A 15,750-nucleotide genomic window follows, 5' to 3' on the forward strand; every position below is an offset into this window, starting at 1 on the left:
ATGTGATTTCTAGAGTCAGGTGGAATGCATACGTCTTGAGGAGAACTGATAGTGGTTGGCCACACTGGCCTACATTCTGGGCTTGAAGACGTCCATCGTCCTCCAGTGTACTCATGAGTAAGTGTCACTGTTCGCCTTCGTTCCTTTCCTTGATCCCACCAGCCGCAACGGACCGGGACTCCACAGGTCTTCGAAGCGCAAGATTGTATTCGCGTAGCACATGATTTCCATGCGATACTGGGTTCTGGTCTCGAAAGACCTTCACCATGGGCTTATGGCTTTCATTGAGTGCCAACGGGCTCGGGTCGTGATGAGAACACCAGTTTGTACTTGATGATCTCCACGATCTCTAGATCATCTGCTGATGACTCGTTGGATGTTGTTGTTGCTGCAGCATCTGTCATTTCCGTGTTCGCGCCTGCGGCTCGTTTCCTGATAACGGCCATGGCCCGGGGCAGCTTCTTGACCTCGCCCGTCATCCGCTGGTGCTGGCCCACGTACATGTGCACCCGCTTCATCCAGGCCGTGCTCTTGGGGTCCAGGGCGTTGGGGTTGTAGTCCGGGAACCAGATGCGCCCGATGGGGATCTCGGGGGCGTTGTTGTTATCGTCTTCGGCACCCGCATGGTAGGGCAGGTTGATGGTGCCCTGCAGCTCCAGCAGTGCCAGGCCCGACGGGGTCTGGATCAATGGTGGCAGTGGATTGGCGAAGGCAGCCTCGGTGTTGTTGACTGGCCGCCGTGGGTGAAGCTGGACGGAGGCCATGGCATCTCACTTTGCCATGCAACTGAGAGCACTGCAATGTGGATATGAGAAGGCTTCACGTGTATATTCACATGCTCTGTTTGCTTGATCCTTGGACGCGTGCCTGCGTGCCCCATTTAGCCAATCAAGTTAGCCTGTGAGAAACTGGAGCTCCCTAAATCCCATGGTCCCTTAAGGTGCCTTATCGATTTGCTAGGTCGTGACCCATAACGATAATGCTTCATATCGTCAATCAATTCCTGGGTCGTAGCGAGTCCGTGCACCAAGCCCTAGATACGTACCTTTCTGCCAATCCACCAGCACGGACCGGAAAAAGCTGGCCCAATCTAATCGGCCATTTTCCCACACAATTGCTGAGAGGGAAGGAAAATTGCAAAGCAAGTGGCACCCGCACCCTGCCCACACCCACTTTGTCAATTTCTGTGTGTATTGCTCTAGTCACGATCTGTTTCTTTTCGACCTCCGAAATCTTTCATCGATCGTACTAACCCCCCCGACCAGCCCAGCTTCTTTCGAGTCGACTCGACCACATCGACCGCCAACATGAAGCTGAACATCTCCTACCCTGCCAATGGCAGTCAGAAGTTGATTGAGATTGAGGATGAGAGAAAGCTCCGTGACTTCATGGAGAAGCGCGTACGTCCGACCTCGAACTTTTCCCTACGAAGCCGCGTTATTGGTGCTGGGTGATGGATATCGCGATGGACGAAATAATTCTCTCGCTATTTCTACCGAACCGAAACATCAGACATCATCAATAACAGGCTGGCGCTTTCCGCACGACACGTTGCTGACAATGCTGGCTTTTGACAGATGGGCGCTGAAGTCCCCGGCGACAACCTCGGCGATGAGTTCAAGGGCTACATCTTCCGCATCACCGGTGGAAACGACAAGCAGGGTTTCCCCATGAAGCAGGGTGTCATGCACCCTACCCGTGTCCGACTTCTGCTGTCCGAGGGCCACTCCTGCTACCGCCCCCGCCGCACTGGTGAGCGCAAGCGCAAGTCCGTCCGTGGCTGCATCGTCGGCATGGACCTGTCCGTCCTCGCTCTCTCCATCGTCAAGCAGGGCGACAACGACATCCCTGGCGTTACCGACGTCGTCCACCCCAAGCGCCTCGGCCCCAAGCGCGCCACCAAGATTCGCCGATTTTTTCTCCCTCAGCAAGGATGACGATGTAAGTTTTCAACGACACATCGTCGTCGCCTGGCCGGTCGTTGTTTCTGCTGTTGGCTGAACGCCTCTGCAATGTATACCACCGCGCTAGAAGCTGAGATGTAGGAAGTCCAGCAAATAAGAGACAGCAAGACTAATTGGGCAACATATAGGTCCGCAAGTACGTCATTCGACGTGAGGTCCAGCCCAAGGGTGAGGGCAAGAAGCCTTACACCAAGGCCCCCAAGATCCAGCGCCTGGTCACTCCCCAGCGCCTGCAGCACAAGCGCCACCGAATTGCCCTGAAGCGCCGCCAGGCTGAGAAGGTCAAGGATGAGGCTGTATGTTTTATCCTGCTCTGACTACTTACCAACACTGGGAGATGGTACTGACATTTTCCACAGTCCGAGTACGCCGCTATCCTGGCCAAGCGTGTCTCTGAGGCTAAGGCCCAGAAGGCCGAGTCCCGCAAGCGCCGCGCCAGCTCCATGCGCAAATAAAAACAGCAACCTCGTGCCATAGGCGTTAGGGTTTTTCTTCGGGTGTCTACATAGCACTCGTCCTGGGCTGCGTACGGTTCTTGCATTCGCCACGTTCGATGGGAATCGAGACGTTTTCGGGCAAATCGTGGGGATTCATCATTCGGCCTGGCATGGTCTAGTGTTTTCGGACGTCTTTTCACGATGTTCACGACATGACCACTGACCCGATGAGAGAGCTAGATAGACAACGAACGGTGTATTCTCGGCATAAAAATGGATATGATGATTCCCGGAATAATATCTGCATTTCACTGTTACTTGATGACAAGTTTCGCTCCTCAAACCTCTTGTGTATGTGTCTTGTCCACTGCCTTGTGAAGTGGCCGCAACCATTTCATTGTTTCTGCGCTTCCTTGATCCCATACTGACCTGGCTGGTCTTCAGCAACCAGGCTCTACTTGATAGTAGCAGCTTGCCTCCAATGCTCCCTGTGTTGTTTATGCCAGCCAATGATCACACTCCACGCCCACCTCCCACCCACTCTCTTGACAACCTCCAGGACAGGAGACACCAGCTACGAAAGGTCACAACTACATCTTGCTGCTCCTCGTGCTGCCAGAAGACACAGCAAGCCCATGTTATTACGTAGCCGCAGACCAACAAAGCCTACATTATATACCTTTGCGTCATCTCTTTTAAGCTGCACCTCCTTCCGTGGTACATGGCTACTTATTCCCATGGGCTGCGTGTCTACCTACCATATCTGTTCCTCTTCACAATCATGCACAGACACAATTTCAAAATTGCATAGGTGACGGATTTTGCAAGGTAGTGTAGGACTCATGTACATTTTGGCTGGCCTTCAGCTTAAGCAGCCGGTACATAAAGACTGCGTACGTCTAGAGGGGCGACGCTCATGAATTGAAGCGCTTGAGAACAAAACACTCGATGGTTTGGTGGTAGGTCCATGCAGGGGGTGCTTTTCTAACTTGGTGTTGGGAGAAACCTCTTTGAGAGTATCTGATATCTATCCGCAAAAGACGAGAGAAGGGATACCGCAAAAGACGAGAGAAGGAATACAGCAAAAATGATAAATAGCCCTCTTTTTTATAACTTTTCAACACAAAATATGCCAACCTAGATAATGCTTCTATGTCCCATCCGGCCCCAATGCCCAAGTGATGTTGCATTAATCGTAGTCCTAGTAGGATTTGTGAGTTTTACCCGGCTATTGCCTTGGAATGAGCCCATTCCCATCTTCAAGTACATCCAGCCTTCCTCTTCGGAGACTCCTCAAAAAGGCATGTCCCTTCAGATACGTACTCCCTTCCTTTCCTCATGTGCATGTACAATCGTTTCCCATTATCCCATATCACGAAACCCTTCTGTTTTATACAGCCGGGGCATGGTGGAACAAGAAGCTCACACTCTCACCGTTGTGGGTACGGCGGATGGCTTCGGCGATGGTAGGGCTGACGTCGATAACGTTGAGCTTCTTGCAGCGCTCCTGCTTGTCGCCGAGGGGCACCGTGTTGGTGACGACTACCTTGGACAGGCAGCTGTTGTTGATGATGTTGACGGCGTCGCCGCTGAGGATGCCGTGCGTCACGATGGCCACGACCTCGGCCGCACCGTTCTCCTTGACCGTCTGCGCCGCCTTGGCCAGGGTGCCGCATGTATCGGCCATGTCGTCGACCAGGATGGCCACCTTGTCCTTCACATCACCCACCAGCACCATGCGCCCCACCACGTTGGGTCGCGGGCGTTCCTTGTGGATCAGGGCAAAGCCACGGTCGAGGCGGTCGGCTATCGAGGTTGCTCTGTTGTGTTAGGTTTAGCAAGTTGAGCTCAAAGGTATTGGTGACCTCAGGTGTATTTCTTCCCCCCCTTTTTTCTTCTCAACACTTCACCGCCATCCCGCTACATCGACCTGCGCATATAAGTCGGGAAAAGGAGAATATATCTTACCTCTTTGCACCACCGGCATCGGGACTGACAATGACGATATCCTGGTCGGGGTAGTTTTCCCGAATCCACCGCAGCACACTGGGTTCGGCGTAGAGGTTGTCGACGGGCACGTTGAAGAAGCCCTGGATCTGGCTGGCGTGCAGGTCCATGGTGATGACGTGGTTGCAGCCGGCGGTCTGCAGCATGTTGGCGATGAGCTTGGCGCTGATGGGGGCGCGGCTCTTGTCCTTCTTGTCCTGGCGGGCGTAGGGGAAGTTGGGGATGACGGCGGTGATGCGACGGGCCGAGGCGGTGCGGCAGGCGTGAATCATGATGAGCAGCTCCATGAGGCCGTCATTGATGTTGTTGGGGGCCGTGGACTGCAGAATGAAGACATCTTCGTCGCGCACGGATTCTCCGACCGTTACCGAGGTTTCTTGGTTGGAGTAGTTGAGGGACATAGTCTTTGCGATCTCGATGCCCAGCCTAGAATGCGGGCGGTTTTGTTAGCATTTTTTGTTGCTTGCTTTCGCTGCTCGGTCGTTCTCGTGCTCGCTGTGCTTCTCGGCTTCATCGTCTTCTCCATAATTGCTCGATGCTCTTGGCATCGCGAAGCTGCATTTTCCAATGATTTGCGTAACAGGTACTGTACTGCGTGGGGCATCCCGACAGAAGATAGAAAAGGATGAAGACTTGGAGGATCGGTTCGTACCTGTCTGCAACACTCTTTGCCAGACTCGGGTGGCTGTTGCCCGTGAGCAACTTGATTTCGTTGGCCATGTCGCCCATGGTGACCAAAAGAGGAAGAAATTCCAAAGAGATTGGCGGCTACAGGCAAATAAAAAGTAGCTTCGCCTTCGTCGGACCGTTCCTTGCTTTTTTTCGCCTCGCTTTTTTTCTTTCTTTCCTGTAACCCTTCGGGTTTAATGTACCAACGCAGTGCAACGGTTCTAATGTCGTCGCACGCCCAATCAGATGTTGCTGTGGGGGTTTGTCTCGTTTCTGTATAGTAAGCAGGTCAGTTGGAAGAACCAGTGGGAAAGAGCCCTCGTGCGCCGATGGTTGGACGAACTGCGGGACAAAAGAAGGAACTGACGACGGTTGCGACTTCAATGCGATGCAGTCGAGCTGAAAAAGGAGTAACAAGTAAGTATATACTCTTCAACTCAATGACTTGCTCGAGCCAATAAGGCAATCAATCAATTAAATCACAAGCCAGATGGATATACGTACGTACGGGCAACTTCTGTTTCTCCCTCTTTTTTTCTGGCTCTTGGGGACTACTACACTAGTGCGGTTTGGAGGGGCAGCACAAGATGTGACAAGCGATGACGGAACAGGGAGCCTGCTGCAGCCAAAAAGTAAGACAGCTTTCCTTCCGGATGGAGGTAGCAATGCTTCTTCGTATCTTGGCAAAGCAGAGAAAGAGAAGATGATGGGTTTGCTATTGTCGAAGTGCCAGCAGCTCAGAGCTGTCACGGAAGCTCCTTTGTCAAAGAAAATCCAGGATTCGTCTTGTCATGATGAATGCAATAAACTTCCTCAAGACACAAGAATGGACGAAAAGTTTGCCGGCATGGTCTTTTTTCACTCTGCTCTTTCTGCCCTCCGCCCTGGCCTGGTCCGTCCGTACCCTGACTAAGACAAGCCTTACTGTGGGGGGAAGGTGGGGTGCTTTGCAATTGAGTTGGACTGCTGGTTCGGTCTTGGAGAAGAAGGTTCTCGGCCTTGGCCAGTTCGGCATCATCACTTGACATGGAACGAAGTAGGAAATCTCAGATCTCAGTCAGGCCAGGCATGAGTAAATACTCAGATATACGTCGGTCGTATGGAGTTGGCTTTGATTCCTGACTGCGCCATTGACATTCCTTTGTCTTCCCGCCAGTCCAGGTACGCCGACACCAAAAGCTACCTAACTCCTTTGAATACATACTGCCGCCGTCCGTACTGGCCAGTCCGCATTGAGCTGAAGCACATCACTTGTCCCCTTTCCAGCCCACCAAAACGGCCGCTTGCTATTCTATATTCATTGATGCGTGGTTGAGCATCAATATAACATGTATCGAGGACCAAAATGAGAACCGTTGCGAATAAAGATGCTTACTCTTCTGCGCTTCAGTGCCATCTACGTACGCGTGATGTCATTATTGAATTGCTGGCTGGTCTCGCGTATGTTTTCCAGTCTTGCCGTGAGCCCATTCCGGCAAGTTTCTGGTGAAGATATGGCCGATAGCTGTGTCTCCAGACCCCCCTCCATGACGGGTGCCTTGACGTAGCAATGGCCGTCTTCGTCCTGCGAGAAGATGGCACTGCCACAGCGTCCACAGAACCGGCGCCACACAGACTTGCCCGAATCTGTATCTTTGTCTGTTTGCGTTACGACGTGTCAGTATCGGGTCGGTATGAGAGGAAGCAGGAAGCGAGGAAGAGAGAGAGAGAGGGAGAAGGAGAGAGAGACGGGAGGAGTAGTCCAGCTGGCGGAGTGCGATGATGAATGGGAGCAGCAGCAACACACACCTTCGTATGTCTTGAGGTTGTCAAGTCCTTTGGTGACCGTAACAGCGTCCTTCAGGTACACCAAGTTCACGGAGTAGGCAGAACCACCACAGATCTGGCAGTTCTTGCAGCTGCATGCCACCGATGCTGTGAAGTCGCCCTCGGCCTTGACCTCAATCGTTCCGCAAAGACACTTGCCGTGGGTAACCTTAGAAGAGGCCATTGTTGCGGATGTTGAGTTGCGAGAAGGCGGGGGTGAGATGCGGGAGGTGGGAGAGTTGGGTTGGTGAGTTTGCTACAGTCGGAGCTCCGACTTGCAGATGGAGAAATCACTCGAGTCAAATCGGTCAATATGAATAAGGGCCTCGGGTCAGTGCTCCCATCGGGAAGGAACTCCCTTGCATGAACTTTCAAGTATGACAACATACCTACATGTAGGTTAAGTGTATTCGGATCTGGGCAGGATTGGGGCTTAAAGCCGATGACTTCGGCTTGGCTATTCCCGGATTACAGGGCAACGTGCCGCCAATCGTAAAATTGATACATGGTAAGGATGATGACGGTGCACTTTCTCTGGTAGTAGTAACACAGCATTTCTATCAAACCCATGAGTCTGATTCACAGTGCGTTACCCAAAGCCGGAAGCAGCCAATATGACACTGCGCATGACTAGTACAAAGTGTGCTAGGTAACGGTGGGTTGAACCGTAATAGTAGAGTTGCGAACTTTAATCTATACAAGTACTATATTCAGTCATGTGTATAGGATGACAAAGATAGACGTATCAGGACAGGAATCAATATGAGTGCTGAGCAGACGTAACGACCAACGAGCAACTCAATAAGTACGGACATCCCACTTCATATATCCCCCCACACATATAAATGGGGAAGCCCAGATCTTGACGATCCTGTTTCGATTTTGTTTCATGAATTGAAAAGCCCATATTGGCTGGCCATGGAAACATTCTCAAAGTCATCCTAGAGAATGGACATACATAGTTGGTAGTTTCGTACGAGAAATGATTCTTCATACTGGACTCCTGATTTCTATATCTGACAAGCTCCTGGATGAGCCCACGCACGTATATCTGCTGACTAACGCGCTTACATGTTGGACTAGATAGATCTAGACTAAGATGGACATGACACCGAGTCACTGGCCCGGGAACGCCGGAAACGCCAAGCTCAGGGGGTTTGCGACACAGCCGCACCGAGTGCCGAACTGAAGTCCAGACGAAAGGATGCAGAAAGTGACGATTGATCTTACAAAGTGTACTGCTGAGCTGTCAACCACTACATAACTACTTACCCTCCACAGGGATAACCCACTGTTTTGTTGAAAGGTGGTGGTCTGGACAGGTTTCGCATCCTTGTATCGAGACTGCCACCTCCGGAAACAGACTAGCCGATACATGGTGTGACGCCGATACCACCCCCTTTCCAACCTGGAATCCACCTGATTGGCCCGACAGTATACAAGCCCCCGGCAGGAACTAAGGATAGGGCTTATCTGCCGGTAGAGTGACTGAAAGGACAGTCTGTTTTATTACTTCATATTAAAAGATCAAGTGACACGACGAGTGCCACATTACTGCTTTCGTTCTGTCACTATCACCGAACAACTCCGCGCATACCGACCAGGGGCGGTCACACACTCATACACACACGCACACACACGTATAAACAACCATGGTCAACATTCTCGTCCTTGGCAGCGCGCTAGCCGCCGCGACGCTGCTCTATGGCGCGGCCGGCCTCTACGCCAACTACGGCAAGGTGCGGCGGACGGGCCTCCCCGTCATCGTCAGCCCCTTCTACACCTTCAACCCGCTCTGGATCATCGCGCAGTCCTGGCTCGCGCCCCGGGCCTGGTTCCTGCCGCTCTGCCGGCTGCTGCCCGAGCCCTTCTCCCTCTTCACCCGCGTCATCCTGATGGACTGGCCCAAGGAGGACGGCTGCGCGCTGCACGCCAAGTTCGGCCCGGCCTTCTGGGTCATCAGCCCGGGCACCATCCAGCTCATGTGCGCCGACCCGGTGGCGAATGAGGAAATCATATCGAAGTACAAAGTCTGGCCGAAGCCACCGGAGCATGTCGGCAAGTACTCTCCCTCCTTATACGACCCCTGAAATAGAGTACTAACCTCATAACAGCTGCGTTGGGAATGTATGGACCTAATGTCCTCACGGTCAGTATTCAACCCCTTGTTTTGTATCAAGGGAAATAAAACAGCTGTAACTCTTTTCTAGGTGGAGGGCGAAGACTGGACGCGTCACAAACGCATCATCGGCCCCTGCTTCAACGAGCGCACCAGCGTGCTGGTCTGGGAGGAGACGATGCGCCAAGTCCAGGAGATGCTGGACAAGAAGGTCTTCGCCGACCCGGACCACACGCACCGGACCCTGTGCGACGACAGCCGGACCATCGCGCTGCACGCCTTCATGGGCGTGGGTCTGGGGGCTCCTCAGGACTTCTCCACGGGCGCGCGCCAGAAGAGCGACGGGCGCCGGTTCTCGTTCCGGGACTCCCTGACCTCGGTGCTGCACGAGCTGGTCGTGACCACGGTGGCCAGCCAGCTGCCGCCGGCCGTCTTGCGGCTGCTGCCCAGGTACATCAGCGAGAAGAAGGTCGCGTTCGACGAGGCGGGCTTGTATATCAACGACCTGGTCCGGGCGCAGCAGGAAATGGACGACGGCTCAGGGGCAAGGGCATCATCTGGTGCCTCCTTATCGGAGAAGAAGAAACCCAGCACCTTCCTCTCGACGCTCGTCTCCAACGCCCGCGACGACGCCAACACGACGACAGAAGAGTCGTCGTCTGGTAGCAGCGCGGGAGGAGGTCGCAAGAAGGGCTTCTCCAAGCAGGACCTGATGGGCAACATGTTCGTCATGAGCTTCGCGGGCCACGACACGACGGCCTCGTCGCTCGCCTTCACGATCGCCATGCTGGCGACGCGGCCCGACTACCAGCGGTGGATCCAGGCGGAGACCGACCAGGTCCTTGCGACGGGGGTCGACCGCGGCGACTACAAGACCATCTTCCCCAGGCTGAAGCGGTGCCAGGCCCTCCTGTTCGAGACGCTGCGGCTGTACCACCCAGCGCTGCTGGTGACGCGGCAGACGGCCGTGCCGAACCGGCTCGACGTTGCACTCTCTAGAGACAATGGGCAACAGCAGAAAACGGCGATACAGGTCCCTGCGGGGACGTTGGTTCATGCGAACCTCCACGCTACCTACCTGGACCCCGAGCTCTGGGGCCCGGACTGCGAGGAGTGGAAGCCGGAGCGCTTCATTATCCCGGCTGGCACCGAGAAGCCCGGGTGGCCGGAGTACAGGCCCGAGCCGGCAGGACAGACGGCGGAGAAGCTGGTGGCGCCGCCGCTTGCGCTGAGTTCTTTCTGGTCCATGGGGCCGCGCATCTGTCTGGGGATGAAGTTCTCACAGGTAAGACAGTCACATCACGGGCAACCTTGCTTTATTGAAAGTTTGAAGACGGTATACTGATTTGTTTACTCGCTACCTAGGTTGAATTCACAGTGGCCATGTTCACGGCCTTCTCGCAAGCCAGCGTAGAGCCCGTGCCGAGACCCGAAGTGCTCGCCAGGACGAGCTCGGCAGAGGCGGCGGTCCAGGAGGCTCGGGTCGAGCTGAAGGCGGTACTGGATAGGTCCGGTTTTGGCACCACGGGGCCGCTGCTGCATATTACGGAACCGGAGAAGATCGTGCTGCGGTGGTACAGGAGGTGACGACTCATCAACCTGAATTTGGAACGATAAGATAGGGGATAGACAAAAGAATACTATAATCATATGCGACAGATTGAATTACACTCTAGTAATAACGGTTGTCACTAATCAAAATATGATTTCTAATTTGGGAGTGTTACACTATCTACCGTACTCATCGAGGTTGAAGACATGACTTCATGAGAAACCCCGCGGACAACAAAGGGGTTGATTGGAACAGTTGATACAGATAGCACGTAAGTACAGGACAGATCATGTTTATGTCTCAAGTATGCTAGGTTTCATTGAGTTCAACAGCTGGCGGTCCCTTAGTTGAGCCACGCATGCCAGGGGTTTCAACATTGCTGGTTCCGGTATGTCTACTAACCCTCTCTGGTCAGAGACAAAGAAACAACCTGCTAGCCCCCACTTTCTAGACAAACGAAGCCCATCCATTACATATTTATGAACAAGCCAAGCTCAATTGAGTGCTGTGATCCTATCCCTGATGTAGGAAACGACAAAGTCATCATGTCGAGATACAACAGCTATAGCCATCAGGGGCCGCCGTGGGCGGGACCCAGTCGCTCACCTTTCGTAGCAGACGAAGAAGAAGATGGCGACTACACATCGTATACAGAAGACAATAGCACATCGGCCTATCTAGCACCACCTCAGCAGAGTAACGAACATTTGCGGCGCCGCTCCAACCAAGTCTCGAATAAAGGTTTCGCGGACTTGAACTACCGCGCGCCCCCGTTGGCCGAAAAACGCCACTTTTCTACTTCCACCTCACCCAAATCCGTCCGGTTCTCCGATCGAGACGATAACAGCAACATCAACACTTCCTCTATCCCTGCAACCTCCGTCGACAGCGACCCCCCTACCCATGCCCGCCAGCGTTCCAATGGGAGTCACTCCAGCGTCAGCAGCATCGCATCCGAGTCCCTGCGCCGGGTCTCACAGACTGCCGAAGTTGTGACTACACACGTCGACACAGCGGTGACGCTCTGGACCCGCTCCGCCCAACAGTACGGCCCGGTCCTCTTGTGGTGGCTCGCCGTCGGCGCCACGCTGCTGTTCGCGCTGCAACAGGCCCCGAGTATCGCGACCGAGTCCGGGGGGTTCAGGGCATTTTTGCAAGGCGGCGTCGAGGCCTGGAACCGGGGCCAGCGCAAGGGCGCGCTGAACCGGGACGTCGCGTTCAACATCACGGAGCAGTTTGGGCGCGGCGGCGGGGTCGCGTTCGAGGTGGGCGCTTGGCGGGTCTACGAGGAGTTGCTGCGCGACACCGAGATGGAGACGTGGTTCGACCAGGCGCGTGCGGTCGATGATGTTATTTCGGCGCTTTGGACGGGGCTGCCGCCGGTTTCGGGGGTTGTGGTTCCCGAGACCAAGGGGGTTGCGCAGAATAATACGAACAACAACAACAACACCGAAGGCATCGTGTATCAGCCCATCACGGTCACAGTCACGTTCCCCGGAGGAGGTGGCCGAACGGGAGCGGGTGAGGGGAAAGAGAACAAAAAGACAGAAGGGACCACCACTGAGAAGATGGATGACGATAAAAACCAAGACGAGAACACCAAGGTGGTCATGCGCCGCCTCAAGATGCGCAGCGCCATCGACATGCGCTCCACCATGCGCAAGCGCGCCGAGGCGTACTTCGAGAATTTCCTCGCGGGCCGCGCCGTCGCGATCGGGCGGGCTTTGGCTGAGGCGCGGCGGTTCGGGGAGCTGGTCGAGTCGCACGTCGTTGCCCCGAGCAGCGGCGACAAGTCGGCTCCCGTGTCGAAACTGATCGGGCCCGAATTCCACGCCGACGTGGCCACCAAGTTCCGATTTGAGCCAGCAGTGTCCGGCAAGAAAGGAATGTTGTGGAAGAACAAATTCCCCGAAGTACGGGTGCTGAACCGCACCAACTACATCCTGACCTACTCGGGCCTCCATCTCGTGAACCGCCTCCTCGAGGTGCACCAGACGCTCTAAGCCGCGACCAGACCGGAGCCTGCCGACCTGCCCGCCGACCTGAAAGGCCAAGCCGCCTCCCTCTTCGCGCACGCCGAGCCCAACACACTAAGCGCCCTCGCGGACCTGCGGCGCGCCGAACAGGCCGAGCTCGCGTTCCTCGACGACCTGCTCGCGCAGAGCGCGCACAGCCCCGCCCTCGCGGCCCAGGGGCGGCTGAAGAAGAAGGGGGTGGGCCACGCCACGCAGGCGCTGGAGACGCTACTAGAAAAGATGGCGGGGCTGGAGCGGCGGCTGCAGAGCGCGCACCACCACCTGCTGTGGGTCGCCGAGCGGTTCGAGGCGCAGGTCGCCGTCGAGACGGGCGAGGACTTCCGGCCCGAGAGGTCGACGGGGGCGGGCACTCGGGGTGGCCGGTCGTGGTCGAGGAGGTGCATCGGCCAGATATTTACTACGGGGCTGTGCGGTGGTGCCAGTCGGGGCGGGAGCTGGTCGAGAGCTGGGGGAGCGCTGTGGAGGAGTTGGCGGACGCGAAGTGGCTGGTGGAGGAGCAGGGGCGCGAGCTTGTGCGTCAAAGGAGGGGGCGTGACGGTGGTACGGATACGATTGAGGCGGAGGTATGGGAGTGGAGGGGGGACAATTGTGCGGGTGCGTCGTGTTATGGGAATATTGTTGCCAACAGACCGGCTGCCATCGGCGGGAAGAAAGAGGAGAAGAAGAAGTTGAAAGGCTGGTTTTGGAAGAAGGGCGATGGAGAAAAGGAGCAGACCAGTACGAAAGAAGAGGGAGAAGAAGAAGCGGTGCAGACCGAGCAGAAGCCCCTTTCCGGCTCTAAAGAGGATAAGTTCGAGAAGAAGAAGGGCGACGATGTCTTTGATGACACCCCGGTGGGGAGGGCTTTGCGCGAAAGAAAGTGCTGTGGTTACAGCGCGCACAATGAGTGGGCGGACCTGCTCATGTACGGGGACAAGCAGTTCACGTATCAGGATCTGTACAGCGGTGAGCGGAAGTGGGATTGATATAGATCGGGTTCAGATCGTAGTTGATTCATGGCTATGTATCTATTAACTGGCAACCAGGGGAACCAAGACCAATGAAGGTTCCATGGCGAAGAAGAGAGAGAGATTGTGTGTTCGTTTGGTTTCTCTCAGCTCAAGGAACTAACCAGTTGTTGATTTCATCTTCGTCCATTGAGATTATCCATGTGTGAAAAGGGGGGAAATGAGCCATTGATATCGTCTGGCCATCCATCTGCAATAATAACCTGGGGTAATACCACTCTCATCTGAGGAGGCTGTGTTCCCATTCGCTGGAACCATTCATCCTGATATCTTGCACTCAAATGTCGACGAGTTCTGCAAAATCATCATCATCATCATCATCGTCAAACGTCTCTGGCGAAGAGGACAGTGTCGGCTTCTTGCCTTTGCTCTTCTTGCGCGTCGTCTGGTTGGTGCTGCTGCTGGCAACACGTTGTCCCTCCGACTTGTGGTCGTCGCTGTTGTCGTCGACATCGTCCTTGGCCCAGACCTCCAGCTGCAGCGTCCGGCGCTGGAGCGCGATGACGCCGGCGGCCTCGGTCGCCTCGAAGCACTCGCCGCCCTTCTGGGCGCGCGCCATCAGGGCCTTGCCCGAGCCGGCCGGGGCGAGGCGCGCGACGAGGTCCGAGATCTGGGCGCTGTTGGGGACCGTGGCCATGTAGAAGTGGGGGCCGGGGAAGCCGGTCGCCGCGAAGGAGCTGCGCGTGTAGTCCACGATGGGGAAGCTGATGTGGGAGACGCCGCAGTGCCAGATGTAGACGTTCTGCGCGCCCTGGCTGTTATAGCCGGGAGGCGGGCTGCGCACAGCGTGGTGGCGAGATGGGTTTCCATGAGATGCCGTGAATCTCGGCTGCATTGGGACGGGTCCCTGAAGGTGGTGATGGTTCAGTGCAGGGGGGATATGGGGGAATCCCAAATTGTTGAGACTGTCGTTGCGAAGGCTAGTCGGCTTGGGCGGTGGCTTTGGCGGTGCCTTGCCGGAAGGTCTTGCTTGCTTGCGGACATTGCGACAGGTTGTGCACTCACAACCTTTGGTAGCTTCATTCGGGGCCGTGTCCATGAGCGGGTGCTGTTGGTTCAAGAAGTTCCATCCGTGCTGGTAGGGGTCCATTTTGATTCTGCTGATCTGTATTGGCGGTGTTGGTGGTCTTGGTGGCCAGGCTGGGGATTTGTTGTGTGCCTTCTTCTTCTTTTCCTCCTCCTGCTCCCGAATCTGCTGCTTCAGCTTCTTCTTATAGCCCTTCCTGGCGGCTTTGAAGCATTTTGGACAAGGCCACAGAAAACACATGTCTGAGATGTGGAATGCCATTTTCAGGCCTCAAGAAAATGAGGCAAAAGGTTCTTGGGTGATCTTAGATATCTGAAACTCATCGTTGCCTACTTGCCTACTTACTTTACTGGCTTCCTCAGGTTATGGAGATCCTCTTGATTGCTACAATGCTTGGACGGTGAATGGAGAGAAAAAAGAGACGCATTATGAGTTGCCTGGCCATGCAAAAGGGGATCTTGTTTCCAGGAGCCAAACAAGTACAAGACACACAATATACCTCTTTTGATGTTGTCAAACAACAGATGTCCATTGAAGCTCAGGCTCCATGCTCATTGCTTTGATGAAATATCGCCTCTGGCTGTATATGGATGCAATGCACTTTGTAGGCCTGATACACCACTTACAGGTTCGTTCTGAGCCTGAGCAACCAAGGTTAAATTCTTCTAAGTTCGACCACATGTTAATATAGACTGTACAGGCCAGGTGGCTCAAGCTTGTGTGAGATTCGATCTGCCTAAGGGTATACAGTCATCCCGTCAAGAAAGACATTGATGATACTGTCTCGTTGTGCAGCGAGAAAGACAGCTGCTGCAAGGATCCATGCTCTAGTTATGAGGGAGGCCTAAAGTCAGTCTAAGCTGGCTCCTGGATAGCGCCTGGAACTTTGAACTGAGCCGCATCCCCCGGTTTGCCAGGTGTCGGGAAAGTTTTACAACCGACAACCCGAATTGCAAGGCTCTTAGGTTGCTTCTCCAGGCGCCAGAGCTGCCTTTATCCACTCAGCGGAATTGGACAGCTCACCACCTGGCCAGTACACCCCGGCGCTGTCTTTATCTCCAGCTTTTTGGTGGCCAAGCCCAACGCTACGCACTCTGGAATTTTTGTGGACAGGGTCCTCTTCTAT

At 54.7% G+C, this 15,750-nt stretch overlaps 7 protein-coding genes across 7 annotated transcripts; 3 read left to right on the forward strand and 4 right to left on the reverse strand.

The window, feature by feature from the left end:
• Positions 1-281: 281 nt before the first annotated feature.
• Positions 282-764, reverse strand: PG994_002251 (Ctf8; the record flags this gene model as incomplete). Its single annotated transcript, XM_066853660.1, has 1 exon — positions 282-764. One exon carries the CDS (start codon positions 762-764, stop codon positions 282-284), a length of 483 nt encoding a protein of 160 aa, XP_066721801.1.
• A 543-nt stretch (positions 765-1,307) lies between these two features.
• Positions 1,308-2,419, forward strand: PG994_002252 (40S ribosomal protein eS6; the record flags this gene model as incomplete). Its single annotated transcript, XM_066853661.1, has 5 exons — positions 1,308-1,400; positions 1,578-1,853; positions 1,933-1,941; positions 2,093-2,260; positions 2,324-2,419. 5 exons carry the CDS (start codon positions 1,308-1,310, stop codon positions 2,417-2,419), a joined length of 642 nt encoding a protein of 213 aa, XP_066721802.1.
• A 1,372-nt stretch (positions 2,420-3,791) lies between these two features.
• PG994_002253 (ribose-phosphate pyrophosphokinase 3) lies at positions 3,792-5,137 on the reverse strand (the record flags this gene model as incomplete). Its single annotated transcript, XM_066853662.1, has 3 exons — positions 3,792-4,221; positions 4,370-4,834; positions 5,061-5,137. 3 exons carry the CDS (start codon positions 5,135-5,137, stop codon positions 3,792-3,794), a joined length of 972 nt encoding a protein of 323 aa, XP_066721803.1.
• Positions 5,138-6,473: 1,336 nt separating this feature from the next.
• Positions 6,474-7,067, reverse strand: PG994_002254 (Mss4-like protein; the record flags this gene model as incomplete). The annotated part of the gene is made up of 2 exons (XM_066853663.1): positions 6,474-6,715; positions 6,866-7,067. 2 exons carry the CDS (start codon positions 7,065-7,067, stop codon positions 6,474-6,476), a joined length of 444 nt encoding a protein of 147 aa, XP_066721804.1.
• A 1,468-nt stretch (positions 7,068-8,535) lies between these two features.
• Positions 8,536-10,589, forward strand: PG994_002255 (Cytochrome p450; the record flags this gene model as incomplete). Its single annotated transcript, XM_066853664.1, has 3 exons — positions 8,536-8,937; positions 9,094-10,287; positions 10,368-10,589. The coding sequence occupies 3 exons, from the start codon at positions 8,536-8,538 to the stop codon at positions 10,587-10,589; spliced, it is 1,818 nt and encodes a 605-aa protein (XP_066721805.1).
• Positions 10,590-11,099: 510 nt separating this feature from the next.
• PG994_002256 (uncharacterized protein) lies at positions 11,100-13,555 on the forward strand (the record flags this gene model as incomplete). Its single annotated transcript, XM_066853665.1, has 3 exons — positions 11,100-12,521; positions 12,576-13,153; positions 13,219-13,555. The coding sequence occupies 3 exons, from the start codon at positions 11,100-11,102 to the stop codon at positions 13,553-13,555; spliced, it is 2,337 nt and encodes a 778-aa protein (XP_066721806.1).
• A 319-nt stretch (positions 13,556-13,874) lies between these two features.
• Positions 13,875-14,885, reverse strand: PG994_002257 (uncharacterized protein; the record flags this gene model as incomplete). The annotated part of the gene is made up of 1 exon (XM_066853666.1): positions 13,875-14,885. One exon carries the CDS (start codon positions 14,883-14,885, stop codon positions 13,875-13,877), a length of 1,011 nt encoding a protein of 336 aa, XP_066721807.1.
• Positions 14,886-15,750: the final 865 nt, after the last annotated feature.

The sequence above is a fragment of the Apiospora phragmitis genome, assembly GCF_038363925.1.
Source record: "Apiospora phragmitis strain CBS 135458 chromosome Unknown utg000002l:1.0-5516284.0:1.0-5523493.0, whole genome shotgun sequence".
NCBI classification, from domain to species: Eukaryota; Fungi; Ascomycota; class Sordariomycetes; order Amphisphaeriales; family Apiosporaceae; genus Apiospora; species Apiospora phragmitis.